Below are 20,979 nucleotides of genomic sequence, written 5' to 3'. Positions count from 1 at the left end.
GCTTCTCCATACAACTATAATTGTATTTAAGTTTCTTTTTTTAATGCAAAAAAAGTTGTATTAGAGGCTTAAAATAAAGTCTAGCAGATTATTAAAACTTTGATTATCTAACTTGGGACTCAGTTGACCATAAATCAAATCTATGAAATCATCTAATTTAATCTTCTCATTCTAAAATAAGGAAAATGAGGGTCATAAAGGGGAAGTGATTTTGGTTAAGATCACATAATTAATTAATGGCAGGACTAAAACTAATCTCTCTTGTGCCTTCCATCAAGGTTTGGAAAATCAAGTCAAAATGAAAAAAAAAATTTTTCTATGCAGTCTACTCTTTCAGGTTTAATAGCATACTGATGTTATAGATTATGTCTCCATGAAGCTTTTTCAATCATTGGCTGGGACTAAGGGGCAGAGATAATACACAAGAAACTCAGCCAGGCTAAATATGAATCTTTCTGGGAATGGTGAGTGGGAAGACCGCTCTACTCTTTTTTTCTGTAGGAAAGTGGCTGTGATAAAAGGTATGGTGACCAGCAAGTGAATAGAGAAAATAGGAGTTATTTCCATGATATTACTTACAGTAGGTTAGGATTGGAACCAGAGACCTCAGAGATTCATTGAGGCTGCTTCAGATATAAGAAGAGATGGATGACTGCATGGCTATCAGGTCATTAGAAGCTTCATGCCATTATAACAATAACAATAAAAAAGCATTTGTACAACACTTTACAAATCACTCTATATTTATCATCACATTTGATCTTCAAAATAACTCTGTGAAGTATGATTATTATCTAAACTATAGCTGAAAGAGGCTAAGTGACTTGCCTAGGATAGCAACAGCAAGGAAATGTCAAGTCTTCCTTTTCTAAGTTTTGCCACATAGGTACCATTTTATAGATGATTATATTTTAGTCACCATAATTAGGGAAAAAAGTTAATGGGGCCTTAGGCAGATAATTGAAGGATATTTCCTTTTTTCATAACATTTAAGAGACGGATTTTCAAAATTTCAAATGTTAAAGGGCTTGGTTACACTGTGCTCCAGTGTTTTCACTTATACCTAGTGAGAAATAATATTTTACAGTAAGATAAAAACTGTTAGCAGCTGATATTTTGCCAGGAACATGAAGAAGTGTGTTTTGACAGCTTAACTATTCTAAATTTCAGCTCAAAACTAAATCTATTAGTTTAACATCCAAAATAAGAGCCACCATTTTGTAAATTTTGAAAATTATACCAAATTGTAATTTTCATATGTTCTTAATAATAACTATCTCAAAGTACTGTTTTGAGAATCAAATGAGATAATGTAGAGTGATTTGTGAATTTTAGCATTAAGCATTTGCTTAATTATTGTTATTGTTATTTTATCTTAATAGTGGATAAACTATATGCTATCAAAAGATGAGATAATTTCTTGGTCTACTATTGTATCTTAGAGATTTTCATTGATATAGAATTCTCTTCCTTTTGAGATCCAAAGGCTATGTGAGAATAAAACATCTATAGTATCATCTATGCAAGTAAGCAAATAATTTTAGACAAATCTTTCCTACCAGCAAATATATATTAGAGATTACATCTAAATATTAACAATACAAAATGTTAAAATTATAATGTGGATTTGGCACATGCCTAAACCAACTGAAATGGCACTATCCACAGGGAAGATCTTGGAGAGACCTGAGAAATGGCCTATGCATGAACAATCTGCCTACTACACAATTCCAATGCCTGTGTAGCCATTACTCTCTGAACTACTGAGGCTTTTCCCTGCACTCAGTAGGGGGAAGGACTTTTTTCAATCATAGCAGATAAATGCTTTTGGTAAAGGGGGCAGACTTGGGAATAACTTCCTCCTCTTTAGGCCATGTGGTCCTAAGAAATGGGCCTGGGATTTTGGCCTTTTACTTTATCTGTTTTTATTCTAGGTCCGGGAGTAAATTCTGCAACTGGGACTCACAAAGCATCTTTTCCAATTGTCCAACTGTCTCTAATATCACAAAAACATATTGTATGTGACTACAGTCTTAACATCTGAATTCAAGATGACTGATTAAGGATTAACGAAAGAACATTTTGTAGAGCTGGCATAATACTTGAAGACCAGCAATAAGGTGGAAGAAGATGGAGTAGCATTTTGATCAGATGAAACATTTTCTTTGGGAAAAAATAAAGGCTAAAAATTGTCATTTTTGCCAGTCCTGTTATTTTGTAGCATCATGCAAAAATGAATTTCTTATCAAGCTTTAGATTAAAACATATATAGCAATAATACTTTCTCATTTCATTTGAGATCTCAACCTACCACAACTTCCATATCCAGTTTGTTGAAACATTTATCTACTATGAGCCTAGCTGAATAGGAACACTAGCGATGAATCTTGGAACATGGCCAGTCTATGAGTATCAAAGTGATGCTCATCATCACACAACTATAAATTGGCAGTAGCAGGATACCCAAGCAGCTGTTGGAAGCTGAAGTGTGATAATTGCAAGCAGGAAGGGCAGGAAAAAACACTTTAAGAATTCAATGAAACCAAACCTCAAACAATACAGCATAATTATGAATGACTGGGAAACAACTCAACATTGGAATGGTGTTTCTCTGAATAAACATTTTTGTGTACTCAGTTCATCACCAATGTTAGAACTATCAACAAATACTTTGGGCAGCGGTTACAGTCACTAGTTTCCACAACTTTCAAAGATTTCTCAGTTGCTTAATATAGACTACATTGGCTGTTTCAAATATATGTATATATATATATAATTTGGTTTTGATAAATTTCCAAATCCTGCCAATTTTATTTTCATATCTCCAACAACGAATCCTTTCCCTTTCTTTCTCCCTTCACTCACATTGGTATTATCCTAGTTCAGACACTCATCACTTTCTATCAGTCTCTCCTAACTGGTCTTTCTGTCTCAACTTATTCCTCTATCCAGCTCATCCTTCACATATAGGCAAAAGTAATTTTCCTAAGGCACAATTCCAAGTATGACACTTCTCTACTCAAACTTTCAATGATTCCCCTATGACTTACAGAATAGAATATAAACTCTTTAACTAGACATTTAAAGTTCTCCATACCTTGGTTCCATCCTGTTTTTCTAGCTTTATTTCTCATTACTTTCTGATGACTAACTGTTCCCCACTCTTGGCCTACTATCTCCTGCCTCGATGTATTTTAAACATTTGTACAGCCTGTTTGGCGTGACTTGAAGGGAATATACACTTTCTTCTCATTTTCCTTTCTCAAGTCTCAGCATCATGCTTACTTGTATAAAGGAATAGATCCCTAGTAGATTGTAAGTTTTTCAAGAGAAAAGATCCAGTTTTTCATTTCCACATTAATTGAAAATATAAATACTTTACAAAGTATTTTGTTGAATTGGATTCTTGCCCATTATAGCTTAGATTTTTAAAATTATCATGTTTTTCTATCAAAAACCTTAAGAAAGAAAGAAATTCTATTTTATACAACATCCAAGATAGATAAAAAAATTAAGGAATTTTGCCCTTTAAAATCCTGGAATTATAGAGGGTTTGGGGTAGTGTGCTAAGGAAGAAGAAGTAAGTGAATGTTCTTTTAGGTTCTAAGAATTCTTTTTCTTTTGATAAGTGCTTTCTTTGTGTGTTTTAGCCATGTCTTTCTTATTGGTGTTTGGAAGTTAAGAATTAAGGACAGAGTTGACAAGTTTGGTCTTCACCATTGATTGAGAATACAAATAAGTTGCTGGGTGATGATTGAGAACACCCTCTGTTGAGCACAGCAGAAGTACGCATTAACCCTATTCTCCTGAAAAAACTAATAAAGTATACAATGAGGTCTTAAATATAATCAGGTAGATGCTTTGACATTTGGGATGAGAAGGAGTTCTAGCTCTAGTTTATTCATTTTTAAAAATTTGAAAAGTGAATACTATCTGTATGCAATATTAATATCAAAATCCTTTATTTTTAAAATGTTTCTTTACAAATGTGTTTCTAATTCAAGTAATTACTATTGTCCCACTGACTAAATGTTTTCCGTTTCTTCAAATAAAAGAAATATGGTTAACCTGAAAACAATTGTTTCTATTCCACCAAATTTCAAATTTTAAAAATTTCAAAAGATTTTTAATACAACTTTGAGATGAGAGATCCACATAGTGCTGAAATGGAGATTAAAGAATATAAAATAGGAGATACTCAAGTCGATGGAACAGAAAGAGGCATAAATTAGTGTTTATCATCAAAAATTTTTAAATGTTAAAGTTTAACCTTTAATTATAAACTTCAAACTTTAATAAGGCATATTAGCAAACAAACTAAAATAGCAGTGAGGTAGCTGGCTTATCAACTATTTAAAATTTGAATTCAAGTTCCCTGTTCATTATGTTTTATTTTCATAAAAAAGGGATTTTCATAATGGAAAGAGCAGTAAATCTAGAATTGGGGTTAAGCTCTAACACTGTCAGCTCTTACTATTTGTATGATCTCAGGAAACTAATTCTTCTTTCATGGGCCTCATTTTCCTCATCGATGACATTAGGAAATGGAACTAGATAATGTTTAAGGCTCCTTTTGGCTCTGACATTATGATTCTATTTCACAGCAGTCCTTAAAAATCTGAATCTCAAAATATGACATTAACTTGAAAAGGAGTTATAAAAAATCATCAAGATTTAAAGACAATCCACAGAGGTACAACAAAGATTTTCTGTTTGGTTATATGTATAATACATTTTTATTTTATGATAAAATTGTATAAATTCAAAACTTTAATTTGGAACTTGTTATAATTTGGATCATATTTCTTTTAATAAAGGTAATCTACTATTGAAAATGAAAGGTTGGGTTTAAAAAAATTTTAAAAACCAAATATCTGAGTTCAAATTCTGCCTTTGACAGCTCTTTATGACAGTGGGCAAGGCATTTAACCTTTCAGACAAAGTTTCCACTATGATAATAAAACCTGTTAAATCATCTCTAAAGTCACCAGTATCCTTCTAGTTCCAAATTAACCTACTTGGATGGCTTCCTAACTCCCAACAGCCTCAACCTACCTACCACTATTTGCTCAACCTACTTGTTTCTGTTGCCAAAAAATTTCCACATTTACCCACATCAAATCTGAGTTCAGCTTTTAAAGGATTACTGTAGCTTCCCAACTGTTCCCTAAAACTCTCATCCTGTTTCTCTCCACTATAGTACTGCAAAAGCAATCTTTCTAATGCATCAGTATAACTCATGTCAGTTCAAAATGATCATTATCATAAAAGTCTTTTCCTCTTTCTAACCTTTCCTATCTTAGGTGAGAGTATTACTATCCTTCTAGTTGCCTATGCCTTCCCCCACAAGAAATTATTACGTGATGAAACAATTTATTTTGGGTGTGGGCACTAAAAACCAAGATATATGAGATCATAGAATCAATTCCTGATATTTGACTTAGTCGATGGAAGCCTATGGTTTATCATTAGTGATCTGCAAGTAATCCTTGTGCCAAAGGCCCCATTCCGACAGGAAAGACCTTGGCACACTTTTTTTTTCTTTTATGTCTTTTTCCTTTACTCAGGAAAAACTTGAAAATGCTATTATCTAGTACCCCAAAATCTGATCTCTAAAAGTTTTTTGATTTATAAGAAAACAACTAAAGCTGATTTTGTTTACAGAGAAAGTATGGACAGGTCTCATATATAAGATGAAGAGGGTTGCCCTAAGGGATCTCAAAGGAGCCTTCTTCCAGTGCCAATTTTATGCTCCTAGGATTTAGATTTCTCTAATAGACACAAGGTCAGAGAGGCTCCATGACTTTTGCTCCTTTTCTTCTTGGGAGGGATCCTGATATTTTCTTGCACTAAAGAGACTCTTTCTGATATATCAGAAGATGGAACATCATCTTATATTAGTCTGGTTCCTACTTCTACCCTATCAGCCTGCTTGCTTCTCATCTTCCTCCGGGAGGCTGGATGAGGCCATGCAAATTATCCCTGACAGTTTCCCTGAAAGACAGGAAATAAAGGAAATAGGGCAGCATCCAGTAACATTTGTTGATATTATTCAGTGAGGAGGAAACTGTCCCTCTTTGCTGCAATACTGAAGATTCATGTCCTGCAACCTTATTTTCTTCTATCATTCTTTAAAGTCGGGAACAAAATGATTGTTGAAGAAAACCAGAAAAATAGCATTGAGCTTCCAGAATAGGACCCCGATAATGCTCTAAGACTTTACTTAAAGGATGTTTGTAAATGAAGTTAGCTTCCTCCTCTCCCCTCACAACACACCCTTTATTTTTGTCTCCTTGCTTGACTCCAGATCAAGATGTTCCTCTCTTTGTCTTTATTCAAAGCATTGAGCTTCATCTTGTTAGAAAAATATTTCATTGTTTCTATCTAACTCCTAAAGTACTGCTCCTTCTCTTCCTTGGAAACTGTTCTGCATTCAAGGATTGGTTGGCATGTGCTACCATAAACTTCCTGAAACTATGCATAAAAAAGTCCTCTTCCCAGAAACTTTGGGCAGAGGTCTTCCATGTTGGTGTCTTCCTGACTAGCTGAAAAAATGCCCTTTATTTCATTCTCTTCCCAACTGTTAATTACTAATACTAACCTCTAGAAAGGGGGTATTTACTCTTGGGTGAATACTGCTCTTTCATTAGGGATTCCACTATAGAATCATTTCTCATTATTGCATCTCTACTATTTTACATAATAAATTTAGATGCTCAGTAAACTAGAATAGGGAAGCTAGATAGCACAGTGGATAGAATATTGGGCTTGGAATCAGGAAGACTTATCTTTATAAATTCAAAGATGCTCTCAGACACTTCTGAATGGCTGCAGTTCCTCATTAATAAAATGAACTGGAGAAGAAAATGTCAAACCACTCTTTTACTGTTGCCAAGAAAATCTCAAATGGAGTCACAAAGAAATGATACTATTGAAATAATTCAACAACAAGAACACTAGGATAATTAATACTTATTCAATTTGAATACTGGGCAGCCAAAATATGATCTACAAATACTTACTATCAATCTTTATAGAGAATGGGGCTTGACTGGACTATCTGGATATCCCAGGAAACTTAGTTGTATGGAGACTTGGTAAACTATATAATCTGAGGGACTATTGTGGTTATTTGTTTACTTTGGAATTTAGAGGAGAGAAAGGAGAGCTTAGCTTCAGGAGAAAGAAGAAGAATGTAACAATATCCTTAGAGGGAAATGGGAAGAGTTGGTTAATCTCCTGATTATGAATTTAATACCCCAATTAACAATTCTCAAATGAGTCTATATTTATTAAAAAAAAACAGAATATAGAACGTATAACTAGACAAGGTTTAATAAATGTACCCATTAGAAGAAAGCTATGGAAAAATATTGAAACCAAATACAATCGTGGAATGGAGACGGCCATGAATTAGATTTTCAGCCTAGATTCAAGAGGACTTGACCCCTCTCCTTTAGACACTGGAAGAAAAGGACAATAAATGCAAAAGGTTCTTTGGACTTCCAGATTGGGTATTTATTTTTAATTTTAAGAGTCTTCTTTTCTAAAGTCCTCCTTTCTCTTGTGTACCAAGTGTAACTTGTTCTAGCAGTCAAAGTAATGCCACTTTACAATGAATGAAACTACTTTTAACAAGGGCAACTTCTGTTGTGGATAAACTGCTCCTATAAAGTACTTTTAACATTATGAATTTTAACATTTAAACTCTGTGAAGTGTCAAATCATGAATGAGAACAAAAATACCAAGTTTGGACAGAACTGGTAATAGATTATTTCTCTGGTGGGAAGCCTGAGAAACACCATACATCAGAGAAGCATGTCATCCCAGAGATGGCAGTAGTTGGAGTCTGGTACAGATCACAGTTCCTAATCCAAGCCAGAGATTCTAAGAAATCAAACCAAGTAAAGGGAAATGAACATTTAAAAGTGGAGGCATCTCTTTCATCTCATTTCACTTTATTATAATCCCCAGTTTTCTTCAACTTATACTTCAAATGCCAACAAAATAAGGTATTTCCTAATCCTTTTTTCTTTCTGAAATTTCTTTGTATAACTATATATTACTTATATGTATGTGTATTGGATTCTCCATAGAACTTAAACTCCTTGAGGAGCTTATTTTGTTGCCTTGCACCCTTAGTACCAAGAATAATGCTTTGAACATATCAGTCACTTAATATTTATTGAATTGTTGGAGAGGTAGGAGAACCAGGAGAATGTAGTCTCATAAGTCAAGGGAGGAGAGGTAGAGCAGGAGGTTAACAATGTCAAAAACTATGGAAACCTTCATTATAGATGATGATATTGAAGCCCAGAGAATTATTTTCTATCAAGTTAGTAACAAATCTAGGGATTTGTTCAGATTTACCTATTTTTAGTGTTCTTTCTACCATACTTATGAAATAAATGTAAAAAAAAAGTTATTTTAGAATATGATGAAATCTTTACCATGCAACCAATGCTGATAGCAAGGAAAAAAACCAGGAGGGAAAATATCACAGCTATTCCCAGAACTGTTAGTGGTTTTCCCACTGAGAGTGAGAAACTCCCAGTTGTGTTTTCCCACCTTTTTTGTTTCATCTCCCTTCCCCTAGCAAGAGACACTCAACTATTGGTTAAAAATAAACAAGCTTACTTTGATTTTCCAACACTGTGCAAAATCTGAACAGTAGTTGTTCTTATGCTTTCCTTTTCTGACTCCTACTCAGGAAGTACCATTAGTAGGACAGCATTAGGAGGGCCCAAAACTTCTATAAAAGTCTGGAATAAAATGCATAGGAAAAGGGCTAACTATATATTCCCCTGGGAATAACATTAGCTCCAGACTGGATTATTAGAGGAATTAAAATTTAAAAGCATAATCAACCTTACTCCAAATGTCTTTTTTCCTTTGCTTGAGAATTCTGATAGGCAAGTACCTGACAGTTAAGATAAAAAAAAAAGCCCTAACAAATTAATTTATCATTTACCTTGTAAGCACTGAGGATATAAGAACAAAAGCAAAACATCAATATCTGTGGTTTTCAAAGGACATTCTCGGAAGTGATGCTTTGAGTTGCACTGCTTGGCACATAGTAAGTGCTTAATAAATGTCAGTTGGCTAACTAACCTGTTCTTCCCTGATTAGCATCAGCACAATGGCTGCAGTATGTGTGAAGGTGCAAAGTCTTCTGTTAAGAGTTCTGGGAAAGTAAAGAAATAGAAAGTATGAGAGAGGTAAAGGAGAGGTTGAGGAATTCTAATGATAAGGAATAACGAGGCCCAACAACTTGGAAATCTTTCTTGTTGCCATCTTCAGTTCCTTAAGCACAATTCCTCATTGAGCCATGAACCAAAAACAGTTGAGAACCACTTTGGTACCATAAACTTTTTTTGAGATTTTTTTCTATAATAATGGCTTTTTATTTTTCAAAATACATGCAAAGTTACTTTTCAACACTCACCCCTATAAAATCTTGTGTTCCAAAATTTTCTCCCTCCATCTCCCTTCCCCTCTGCTCTAGACAGCAAGTAATCCAACATAGGTTAAATATATGCAATTCTTCTAAACATATTTCCACATTTATTATGCTGCACAAAAAAAATCAGATCAAAAGAGAAAAAAAGCAAATAAGAAAAAAAAAAGCAAGCAAACAACAAAAATGATAAAAAGCTGAAAATACTATATTGCACTCCACATTTAGTACCCATAGTCCTCTCTTTGGATGCAGAAGGCTCTCTCCATCATGAATCTATTAGAATTGCTCTAAATCACCTCAATGCTGAAAAAAGCCAAGCCCATCAAAGTTGACTGTCCCATAATCCTATTGTTGTGTACAATGTTCTCTTGGTGTTCACTTTCATTTAGCATGAGTTCATGTAAGTTTTTCCAGACCTTTCTTAAATCAGCCTGCTCCTCTTTTCTTATCGAACAAAAATATTCCATTACATTCATATACCATAACTTATTCAGCCATTCTCCAAACGATGGGCATTCATTAAGTTTCCATTTCCTTGCCACCACAATAAGAGCATTTTGCACATGTGGGTCCTTTTCCCTTTTTATGATTCCTTTGGGATACAGACCCAGTAAAGACATTGCTGGATCAAAGGGTATGCACAATTTGATAGTCCTTTGGGAATAGTTCCAAAGTGCTTTCCAGAATGGTTGGATCAGTTCACAATTCCTCCAAAAATGTATTAGTGTCCCAGTTTTCCCATATCCACTCCAACATTTATCATGATCTTTTCCTGACATCTTAGCCAAGCTGAGAAATTTGCAGTTGGTGCTGCCTGTGGGTGCATAATACTCAAATGCACCTGGAATCTCAATAATGTTTGCCTTCACTTTAGTAATGAAGACTGCTATCCATCCTGTGGTAATTTTGTTCAGGTCTTCCCATAAGTTCAACACAAGGGCATCAATAAATGTGTCCATGTCTGGAGACCTTCTATCTGTTATTCCTTGTTCTCATTATGTTATCAACCCATCTTTCTTTCTGTTCTTATATATCTTTGGTGACATCTTTTAATTCAGCTCTCCTTCATAATCCTTTATTTATAATGTGTTGCTATATCTTCATATCACTATGTGTTTCTGGTTGCCCTGTGAGTGATAGTTGTTTTGAATTTTTTAGAACTAGTAGTTTCTTGAGTCTGTATGGCATGTATAAATGATACCTCAATAACACAAAAGATGGAAGGAAAATGATGAAGAGAAACAATTGTTGGTACCTTATATCATTTTGAAGTTTTTATCTCATTTGATCCTTAAAACAACTCTGAAAAGTAAGAATAATAGGTATTACTAATTTTTATAGATGAGACAACAAAGGCTGAAAAAGGTTACATGACCTCAGGGTCATGGAATTAGTATTGAAGACAGGGTTTGAACCCAAAGGTTATTGTTTCAAGCTCAGTGTTCTGTCTGTTCATCATATCTTGTAGACATTGGTAGTGTTTCTAATCTTCATAAATCATGTAAAACATTAGTAGGATAGATTATGTAGTTCAATACCAATATTCCTGTTAAGATGTATTATGAACCCTTTTCTTAAAATCTATGTCCAGCACTCTATACCCGCTACTCTATGCCAAGAAATGAAAATGCTGATAAATTGTCATCTGGGCATGGACACTAAACAAGAGAAGCTTGTTTCTATCCCTAGTCCTCAACACTTTAAACAATGATGGTATTATATAAAGACCTGATTCTTGTTCATATATTTCAAAATTGCAGATGACGCAAAGTTAGGTGAACATAACTAAGATACTAGGATCCAATTAGGATCTAACAAGGATTTAACAGGCTAAAATGACTATAATAACGTATGATTTAATAGGAATAAGTGTAAAATCTTACACTTAAATTTCAATAATCATCATACAAGTACAAGACAGGAGAGAAAGGGTTAGATGACAGTTTTTAGAAAAAAAGAATCAGAGGGTTTTAGTGGCTCAATATAAATCATTAGTGTTATATGATAGCCAAAAATACTGATGCTATCTTAAGCTACATTAAAACAGCACGTTTTATAGAACAATAGAATTTATAGCTCTATTGTACAATGCTCCATTATACAATTAGACTACATACTGTGCTCTGTTTTGGGTGCCAAATTTTAGGAAGGAAATTGACCAGCTGGAAGCCTACAGTGGGAGGTAGCTAACACATTCAAGGGAAAGAACTATGGGTATTTTAGCTTATAGAGGAAAAGTGTTAGGGAAATATACGTGTTGTCTTCAAATATTTGAAGAATTTTTATTTGAAAGCATTGTTAAATTTTGCTTGGCCCCAGATAAAAGAATAAGAAGCATTTGGTGGAACTTAAAGGGACAGACTAGTTTGTAAGTAAAAACTTCCTAATATTATAGCTGTTCACAAATGGAATAAAGTACCTTAAAATGTAATGAATTGTCCTTTATTGTTGTTCTCTAGACACTTGCTGGATGATCAAATACTGCAAGTGCTATAGAAAGGATTATGATCAATAGATTAGATAACATCTGAGACACCTTTTAATTCTGATATCATATTATTTTCCATATCTAGGAACATTAATGTATAGTTCAATTTGCAGCTTGCTGAGAACTAGGCATCTTTTTATATGGGGAAAATTATAACATTTCTTAAAGAATCACAAAATTGAAGAATTTCAGAACAAGAAAGGAATCTTTCTGAATCACTTAGGCCAACTTCCTCATTTTGTATATGAAAAAATTTGAGGCCCGAAAAGTTGAATAATTTTTCTAAAGTAATGGTTCCCATATTTTATGCAAGAACACCACTTTAAAAATATTGTCATGTCCACTGACATTTTCCTAACCTATATTTTATTCAAGTTAAATTAAAAATCGATTATAAATTTTAAAACATATTTATTAATAAAATCTCTTATGATGTTTCCATTATATAATTAACAATGTGATAGACTATGTCTCTTAAAATATCTTGGAGCTAATAATAATTGTAATCCTTTTAACTACTAATCAAGATCAATATTTTGTCTTTATAATTGCAATAGAGAATGCCATTTCATAAAATAAAGTGTTATGAATGGTAGTGAAATGTGTATTACTCTGTTTGATAAACCAGAAAATTGTTGACTCACCTGAATGCAGAACATAAGATTTTACATTTCACATAACAAGATAAGTCAAATATAATTGTTCTTCTAATGGAGTAAGACCAAATATTTCATATTTGTGATATTTTTTTCATATTTAGAAATATTTAATTTTTAATTTAAAATGAGGATTACTTCTGTAATAAAGTAATTAATTAGCAAGTTTGTACTTTCTTCTATTTCATTTGAAGTGCAGGCATCTTTAAAATTAGGAAATATCTTTTTGTGGTGGCTAAGGATTAGAAATTGAGGGGAAATCCATCAACTGGGGAGCAGCGAAAAAATTGTAATATATGATTGTAATGTAATATTATTGTACTATAAGAAATGACAAGCGGGATGATTTCAGAAAAACCTGAAAAGACCTTTGAATGAACTGATACAGAGTCAAATAAGCAAAAGCAGGAGAACACTATACACAGTAAAAACAATGCTATATGATGAACAATTGTGAATAACTTAGCTATTCTCAGAAATACAATGATATAAAACAATTCCAAAGCACTCAGGTGAAAAAAGGCTATTTGTCTTTAGAAAAAGAACTGATGGCATCTGAATACAGACCCAAACCTTCTTTGTCTCTCTGTCTCTGTCTCTTTCTCTTCTGCTCTTGTTTTTCTTTTTTTCTCTCTTTCATTTTAGTTTTCTTCTGTAAAATGACTACTGTGTAAATGTTATATATGATTGTACATGTATAACTAATATGATTGCTTACAATATCAGGAAGAGGAGAGAGGAGCAAGGGAGATATATAATTTGGAACTAAAACTTTAAAAATCTCAAAATATATTAAAATTATTTTACATGTAACTGGAGAAAAACAAAATATTATTAAAATAAAATTAAAGAGCATTTCAAGAATGTGATCTTTGCAAATTTATTATCTACAGCTCTAAGTTTCTCATAAACATATTAACTTCACCTTTTTGCATTAGAGTATGGAATCTATGTCAGGAGAAAATTTCTGGAGTGAAAAGAATTTGCTTCATCCTTATTCTCTCTAAGAAAAATGGCCATTTCTCCTAATCCAAAATAATGGTAAGTAATGTCCTAAAGAAGGAAATGACAAGTTACCAAGTTGCCAAGAAAACTTTATGGACAGTATTGTTCTGCCATGATCCTTGGGATCACCAAGAATACAATATAACCAAACAACAAGAATAAATGCAATGTTAGCAAAAATAATAATAATAATAATAATGTAAGAAGCAGGTTTCACAATTATATAGAAGTACTTTTTATTTCTCCTTACTAATATTTACAATTTTACAGTTAAAGACTTCATTTTAATGTACTTTTTTTTTAAAAGGAGAGTACTCTAATAACTTGAAAAACCATATGCAGTTCCTGTTTATATCTTTCAATGGAAGTCTTCATCTGTGGAGCATGTCATACATCCAAATTATATGGGGCACATTTAAAACTATTACTTGTAGATTTGTATTTTTGTGCTTATACTGATTAAGTTCCATCAGAACATTCCAATTAAATTATCCCACATTATATAATTTTCATTGATTATTGATTATATTGAAAATGGATTATATTGAAAATTTCTCTTGATAGGGCATTGCCATTAAATTTGCAAAATAACAAATCTTCCCCACAATCAATTTCAATAGTGTGCCCTATATATGTAAACAAATGAGCCAGCATCTTCAATTATAAATGTTACTTCATCTACTCATAAAGCAAAATAGGAAGATTTTAGTTTCTTCATTAATTGATCATAAAGATCTCAAACATATGGGCAAATCTGCTTCCTTCCATGTTATTTACAAGTGGAAACATTCAAAGATGCATTACATATTATTTGACAATATCATTAGCTGCAAGTAGCAACAAAATTTCTATAGAATTACACTCTTTATATTTAGCCGTTCAACAAATAACCTTAAGAAATCCAAGTGGGATACTTAATAACAGACTTTAAAAAAATTCTTACTTGGCCACACATTTTTAAGAGAATCCTTTCATCTATTATGTTTCATTCTATTGGCATCCAAATAATTCACATAAAATAAACATAACATTCTTTCCTCTCCATCAATAACATTGTGAATTTTAAGAAGTATATTATAGCTGGGCTTTTTACTTTGTGTTTCTTTATTTCCACTACTCAAATTTTCTCTGTTGTTTTTGCTTGTACTAGTTTTAGCTGCTTCAGTGGCTTTTCCATTCAAACTGGTCATTAATTTTTCTATCATAATGGAACATTATTTGTACTTAAAAAAAAGACAAATAAATGACGATAATTAAATGTAAATGTTAAAAAGTTCAAAAATTATCCATAATGTTTTTCAATGTATTCTAGTTTTTAAAGTTATATTATTTTGGAAACCAGATTATAAAATACTTATGATGTTGAAAAATATGACAGGGTTTATGGCACTTTCAATATCCTGTGTACCCACTGAATTTTAAATGCAAGATTGAAATATGATTGAAACCCTTCTGGATTTTGAACTTGGTCTTTAATGAGATGTCAACTCAAATTTGAGCTCCTTTATGAATACCTTCTTAAATAATGACCACATGGCATTTGTTGTTGGAGGAGCAAATTTGGCCTTTTAGCCTCATCTTGATTTTTATTTTTATTTGAACTTTTGTTTCCTTTTTTAAATAGGATTTTATTTTTCCAAATACATATAAAGATTATTTGAACTTTTGTTTTCACTAAAATAAGAGGAGGGTAGATTGGTGCAAGAGCCATACTCATAAATATCTGACAGTTTGAGTCATTCATCACACTACTTTGGGGCATTTCTGATTTTTGAAAGTTTTCCTCACACCAAAAGTAAATCTGCCTCTTTGTAATTGTCATTCACTGATCCTAGTTTTGTCCTCCACAACCCAATCCCAAGGGCCAAAAATAGCAATCTACTTCTTCAGCTCTGGTGAAATTCTTCCAAATCTTGAAGACAAAGAAAATTGATGAACCACACTAATAATGATGTACAAACTACCAAAAATAAAAAAGCAAGAATTTCAGGTATCCCTCAACTTTTAAATAAATTTCTGGAATACAAGTCATTTATAAGTCAGTTCTTGAAAAATTCAAGCACATCTTTTCATAATTCATTGTCATAAATGCTACTTAGGCTTTCAGGTTAGCCTATAAAATCCTGTTTAATATGTTAAATCACTATAATACTGCACACTTGCCATGGAAAATGACAGAAAATAATTACTGTTGCAATACTATTGCCTAGGACCCTGCCAATTACTGTTATCATATACAGTTGTATTTGTCTCATAAGTTCAAATTTTTCAAACAATATATAGTGTAACTTGGGAAATTTTGATAAAACATAAGAATTAAGCAAACTGTTATGACACAATTCTAACAATCACATTGTTACCCTTAAACAGATAGTCATGCTTCAAGTTAAGTACACTCAATTTGCAAAAGACATATTACACACACACAAACACACACACACACACACACACACAAATGACAAGGGGTTGTCTCTCACCCATATAATCCTTTCAATCTTTTCAGCCTTTTCTCCTTGTCCTATTAGTTGCAGACAATGATGCTATTATTAATTACTAATAACTCACAAGGTTGTTGTGAGGATCAAATGAAAGAAAAAATATAAACAATTTTTCAAAATTTTAAATACTGTACAAATACTAGCTATTAGTATGGAAATCTGACCCTCAGAATCAAATACTGATTGTCTAAAGGTATAATCTAAACCAAGATCACCTCTTTTCTAGCATTTGAAGGTAAGACCTATCATTTATCATGGTGACAGTAAACAATATATAGCCATGTAATACTTTACAAAGCAACTTTACCTACAATCATTATACATTATGTCATTTTTTCCCTTTAAGGGATGGTACTTAACCTGTCTTTTTCCTTCACTGGCTGAAAACTGTTTATGTCAATTCAAGCAATTTTGTTTTCACTCATATTCAAAACTCCCTTCCTCTTGTAACTTTTACTTCAGGAAAAAATCTCTTCACATATGAGTCAAATAAAAGATTTAATTATTGCTAAATATATACATAATTTAATGATATGCCAGTAACTATGAAAGTCATGTGATTAAAGGTTGGATATAAGAATTAATGCCATCAACTTCTAAAACACTTGAAAAAAGTCAGGTGTCAGAACCAAACAAAAATCCATTTAAGAATCTCTAAAAGTCTCCATTTTCCTGGATATAAATCTGATTTTCTTCAACAGTTAGAATGTCACGTAAAGAACTATTTCTTATGCACTTTTATATTTCAGTTTTAGTTGTTGATATTGTAGCAATACTCATTTCTACTATATTTTATTATGGATAAACATTATTTCAGCATTTTGAGGGTTGAATTGATTATCTGTGGGCCAATCTTGGAACCTAAACACCATTTATAATATTTTCTATGAAAACATATAAATGAAATATCATATAATCTACTTACACTACTGGAACACCATCCATTTACACCATTCAGACCTAATCTAATATCTGAGGATAGTAACCAAGGAACCAGAAATAACAAGATCTGAAGCAGTATGTAAAGAATTCCTTTAAAATATCCTGCCCCCAAACTGATCTATAATTAATAGTTTGACTTTCTAATCAACTTTACTTAATTCATTTATAATTCACTATTTGCTACAATAATTTAGGATTTTAATTTCTCTAGTTTCTATTTATTACAGCCTTTGTCCTTTTTAATCATATATGACTGTGACTCCATTTGGGGTTTGTTTTGTCATTTTCTAACTCATTTTACAATGAGGAAACTGAGGCAAACAGGGTTAAGTGACTTGCACAGGATCACATAGCCAGGAAGTATCTAAGACCAGATTTGAACTCAGAAAGATCAGTTTTTTGACTCCAGATCCAGCACTTTATCCACTGCGCCACCTAGCTATGTGTAGACATTTCAAAAATCTACAGCATCAAAACACTATTCCTGATACAACACATTAAAAAAAGACTGAATTATTTTAGTAAGACACTTAGTCATTTGAGGGTGGTTTTAAGAAATGATTTACAAAGTATTAATAATGGAAATTTACAATTCACACTAAACTTTCATTTATTATTTTGGCATATAAAGTTCACTTTGTTATTATCAAGTTTTTTTTTTTTTTTAAAAAAACAAGGCAAACTAAAAAAAAAAAAGTTTTTTTCCTTAAAGAAAGAAATTAAGATGTGAGTTGAATTTCATGTGCCAAATTAATCAGTTACAATTGTCAGCAAAAGGAAAGAAGAGAGAATAATACTCTGAAGAAAACTAAACCATGCTCAATGACATATGAAGAATGAAATCCTTGAAAGCTCTTTAAAATTTGTCTTTGAAGGAAAATCATTCTGGTTAAGGGTTAAATAATTTTAGATTCAAATGGAAGGTCTAAGGAAGCTTTTAAAAGTCACCATTCTATACCATATGAAAACTAATACTATCAGATATCTACCTCCCACTTACTTGACAGAAATGGAAAAGTCACAATTAGGTGGTAAGTCACTTAGAGAACAAGTTCAGAATGATGGGGGAAGAAGAAAAAACCAGGACATGAGGAAGATTTCCCTTGCCTTACACGGCAAGCAGGCACCCTCCAGATAATCCATCCCTGAACAACTGGATTTAAATAATTCAGCTTATTAGATACAGAGTACACACAATGATATTGGGACAGGGACTGGCCTTGGGATTTCATCGGTATATAAAACTCTCAGGTCAAGATACTCTCTTCGGTAGTATCTTTTCTCTCTCTGCTATTTATCTTAGCTTAAATGACTTGCCTAGGTTCACACAACCACCACGAGTCAAGAGTGAGCCTTAAACCCTAGATCTCCCAGTTTCCAGTCTAGCTTCTTATTACTGGGTTATGCTAAGAGGAAAAATAAATAATTTGAAAAACAGGAGTGGAAAACCTTACCATTATTTCAGAAGTTATTCATGTTATTTGCAAACTGCTTTAGAAGTCTAGAGGAAAACTATTTTTAAAAAATGAATTACCTATTCTGCTTTTAAATTTTATGTTTAACAAAAAACAAGACTTTGATCATGCATCAAGGTAGTTAACCTCCCTTTCTCAACCTCTCCCCCAAATACGGATTCTTTTGGAGTCGTTGAGGACACACACACAGCATCCCGGCACCGAGAGAGCTCCCCAGTGACATTAGCAGGCAGACCTACCCCAGAAGCCCCAGGGCTGGAAGTGCTGAGGACAGGGGGCAGCTTCTCCCGCTCCTCTTCTTTCCCTTTTTCCTCCTCCTCCTTCTTCTCTTTCTCCTCCACCGCTGCCGCCGCCGCTGCTCCTGCCGCGGGCGGAGAGGGATCCCGAGTGTCCTCATTCATGGTGTCACCCAACAGCCCAGGGACACCCTCGTCTGGGTCGGGAGGGAGAAGCGGTGAGCGGCGGACTGCTGGGCTGAACCGCTGCTCGGGACTGTGGTGCTAGCGAGCGGGGATGCTGGGGATACAGGGATACAGGGATGCAGGGATGCAGGGGATGCTGCTGACGCCGCGGCCGCGAGAGGGCTCCGCTCCAGCCACTGGCAAACACCTCCTCCCGTCCCCACCACCCCCGGGCCGGAACACCAGGCAGCCACTGCCTCTTTCTCTCTCTCCCCCTCGGCTCGCTCTCTCCCTCCCTCCCTCAATGAGCTCCCGCCCCCGCCCCGCGGCGCCGCCGGCGACAGCAGCTTCCTCCCGCCAGTCTGCCCGCCCGCCGGGCCCCTCCCCCCGCCGCCCCCAGCTCCCTAGCGCCAGCTCCGTCACCTGGGGGCTCGCGCCCCGCCCCGCTCCCCTCCTCCCGCGCGACGGTGAGTCAGTCACCTGGGGCCACGCATCTCCCGCCTCTGCCCCACGCCTTCCTCCCGCCCGCGCCGGCCAATGCCCACGCAGCCGGCCTCGAGCTCTAGAGGAACGCTACCAAGCGAAGGCCGGGCTCTCCAGCAGCCGCCGGCCACGACCCGCCCCAGTTAGTCCCGGAGCCCCGGGAGGAGGGGCCGCCTCCGGAGCCGCCATATTTGTGGATGGGCTGGGGTTGGAGCGGGTCCCGAGAGCCCGCAGGGGCGGAGCGCCCTGGTAGGGTTGGCGTATGCCTCGGCGTACGCGCTCTCTCCACGGCGCTCCAGCCCTACTAGGGGCCGGAGCGGTTCTAGGATCCCTTAAAATCCTCTCCCCTCCGCAGCTCTATGACCAGTCCCGTCTCCCGCTGAGGAGCACTGCCCCCTCCTAGGGATTCAGTCGGACAGCCAGCCTGGCCTCCTTCCGCCATGTGCTCCAGCCCGAGGACACACGAGTCATCCCAGACCGGGACTGTGCCGCAGACAGAGAAACCGGCTTTGGTGCTGGCGGCTGGCTTCCCCAAGCCTGGAGGAGGGCTCCTGGGTCTGGGAGGCCTCCACTGAAACAGCCCTTCCCAGCGAGCTCTGGCTCCCCGACCCTCTCTCTGCTTCCTCTCCTTCCCAGTCCTATCTTGCTCCTTAATTCCTGGTCCTCACCCACACTTTTTCCTCCTCGATTCTTTTAATCAATCCAAAATTCTTTATTAAACTCCATCAATCTAGTATGTTACAGGTGAGAACAGGAAAGGCAAACACTTGTCCCTGTTCTCGAATACCCCTCATTCTAATACTTTAGACAGATATGCTCATCTATATATACAGATATGTATTCACACAAAACATATGTGTGTATATACAAAATATATTGTGTGAGAGCAGCTAAGTGGCATTTGTGAGTTCAAATATGGTCTCAAACACTATGTGACACTAGAAAAGTCACTTAATCTTGTTTGCCTCAGTTTCTTCATCTGGGAGTCCGATTATTCTCAAATTGTCTCTCTAGGATCTGTTTTCCAGGTCTGTTGTCTTCCCAATAAGGTACTTGACATTCTTTTCAATTGTTCTGTTTTTCTGGTTTTGCTTGACTACGTCTTAGTTTCTCCTTGAGTCATTCATTTCTACTTGTTCATTCTAATTTTCAATGATGTATTTTCTTCACTCACTTTTTTTATATCTTTTTGTAATTGTCCAATTGAGTTTTTTCTTCTATGGAATTTTTTTCCATAGAGAGCTGTTTTCTTTTTTTCAACTCACTAATCCTGTTTTCCTTGGAGTTGTTTACTTTTTCCAGCTCACTAATCTTGTTTCTCAATGATTTGGTTTCTTTATCCAGTCTTTAAATGTGTGAAATGAGTTCTCTAGGCTCTCTTGCCAACCTTCCCTTTCCTTTTCCCATTTCTCTTCTAGCTCTCTTGTGAGAGGCCTTTTGATTTCCTCTATGAGATTCTTTTGTATTGAGGAGCAGCTCATATCCCCCTTAGGGGATTCCTCTGGAGACAATCTGCTTTTAGTCTCCTCAGTGTTTGAAGTCTGCTCTCTCTCCATACAAAAGCTGTCAA

The 20,979-nt window shown here is 35.1% G+C and overlaps 1 protein-coding gene across 2 annotated transcripts in view; it reads right to left on the bottom strand.

The window, feature by feature from the left end:
• HECTD2 (HECT domain E3 ubiquitin protein ligase 2) overlaps positions 1-19,608 on the bottom strand; it is a 100,274-nt gene extending 80,666 nt beyond the window's left edge. Inside the window, exons 1-2 of one of the 2 annotated variants that reach the window (XM_074295857.1) lie at positions 19,407-19,608; positions 18,765-19,041 (exon numbers count right to left, since the gene is read on the bottom strand). In XM_074295857.1, the coding sequence (XP_074151958.1) occupies positions 18,765-18,926 (162 nt within the window). In that variant the 5' untranslated portion in view covers positions 18,927-19,041; positions 19,407-19,608. Of the gene's footprint in view, positions 1-18,764; positions 19,062-19,406 lie in introns of those variants that run through there. The other variant, XM_074295858.1, reaches the window with a different exon arrangement.
• Positions 19,609-20,979: the final 1,371 nt, after the last annotated feature.

The sequence above is a fragment of the Sminthopsis crassicaudata genome, chromosome 2 (genome assembly GCF_048593235.1).
Source record: "Sminthopsis crassicaudata isolate SCR6 chromosome 2, ASM4859323v1, whole genome shotgun sequence".
Taxonomy (NCBI): Eukaryota; Metazoa; Chordata; class Mammalia; order Dasyuromorphia; family Dasyuridae; genus Sminthopsis; species Sminthopsis crassicaudata.
The sequence above is the reverse complement of the archived record's forward strand: the minus strand, read 5'-3'. Positions and strand labels throughout refer to the sequence as shown.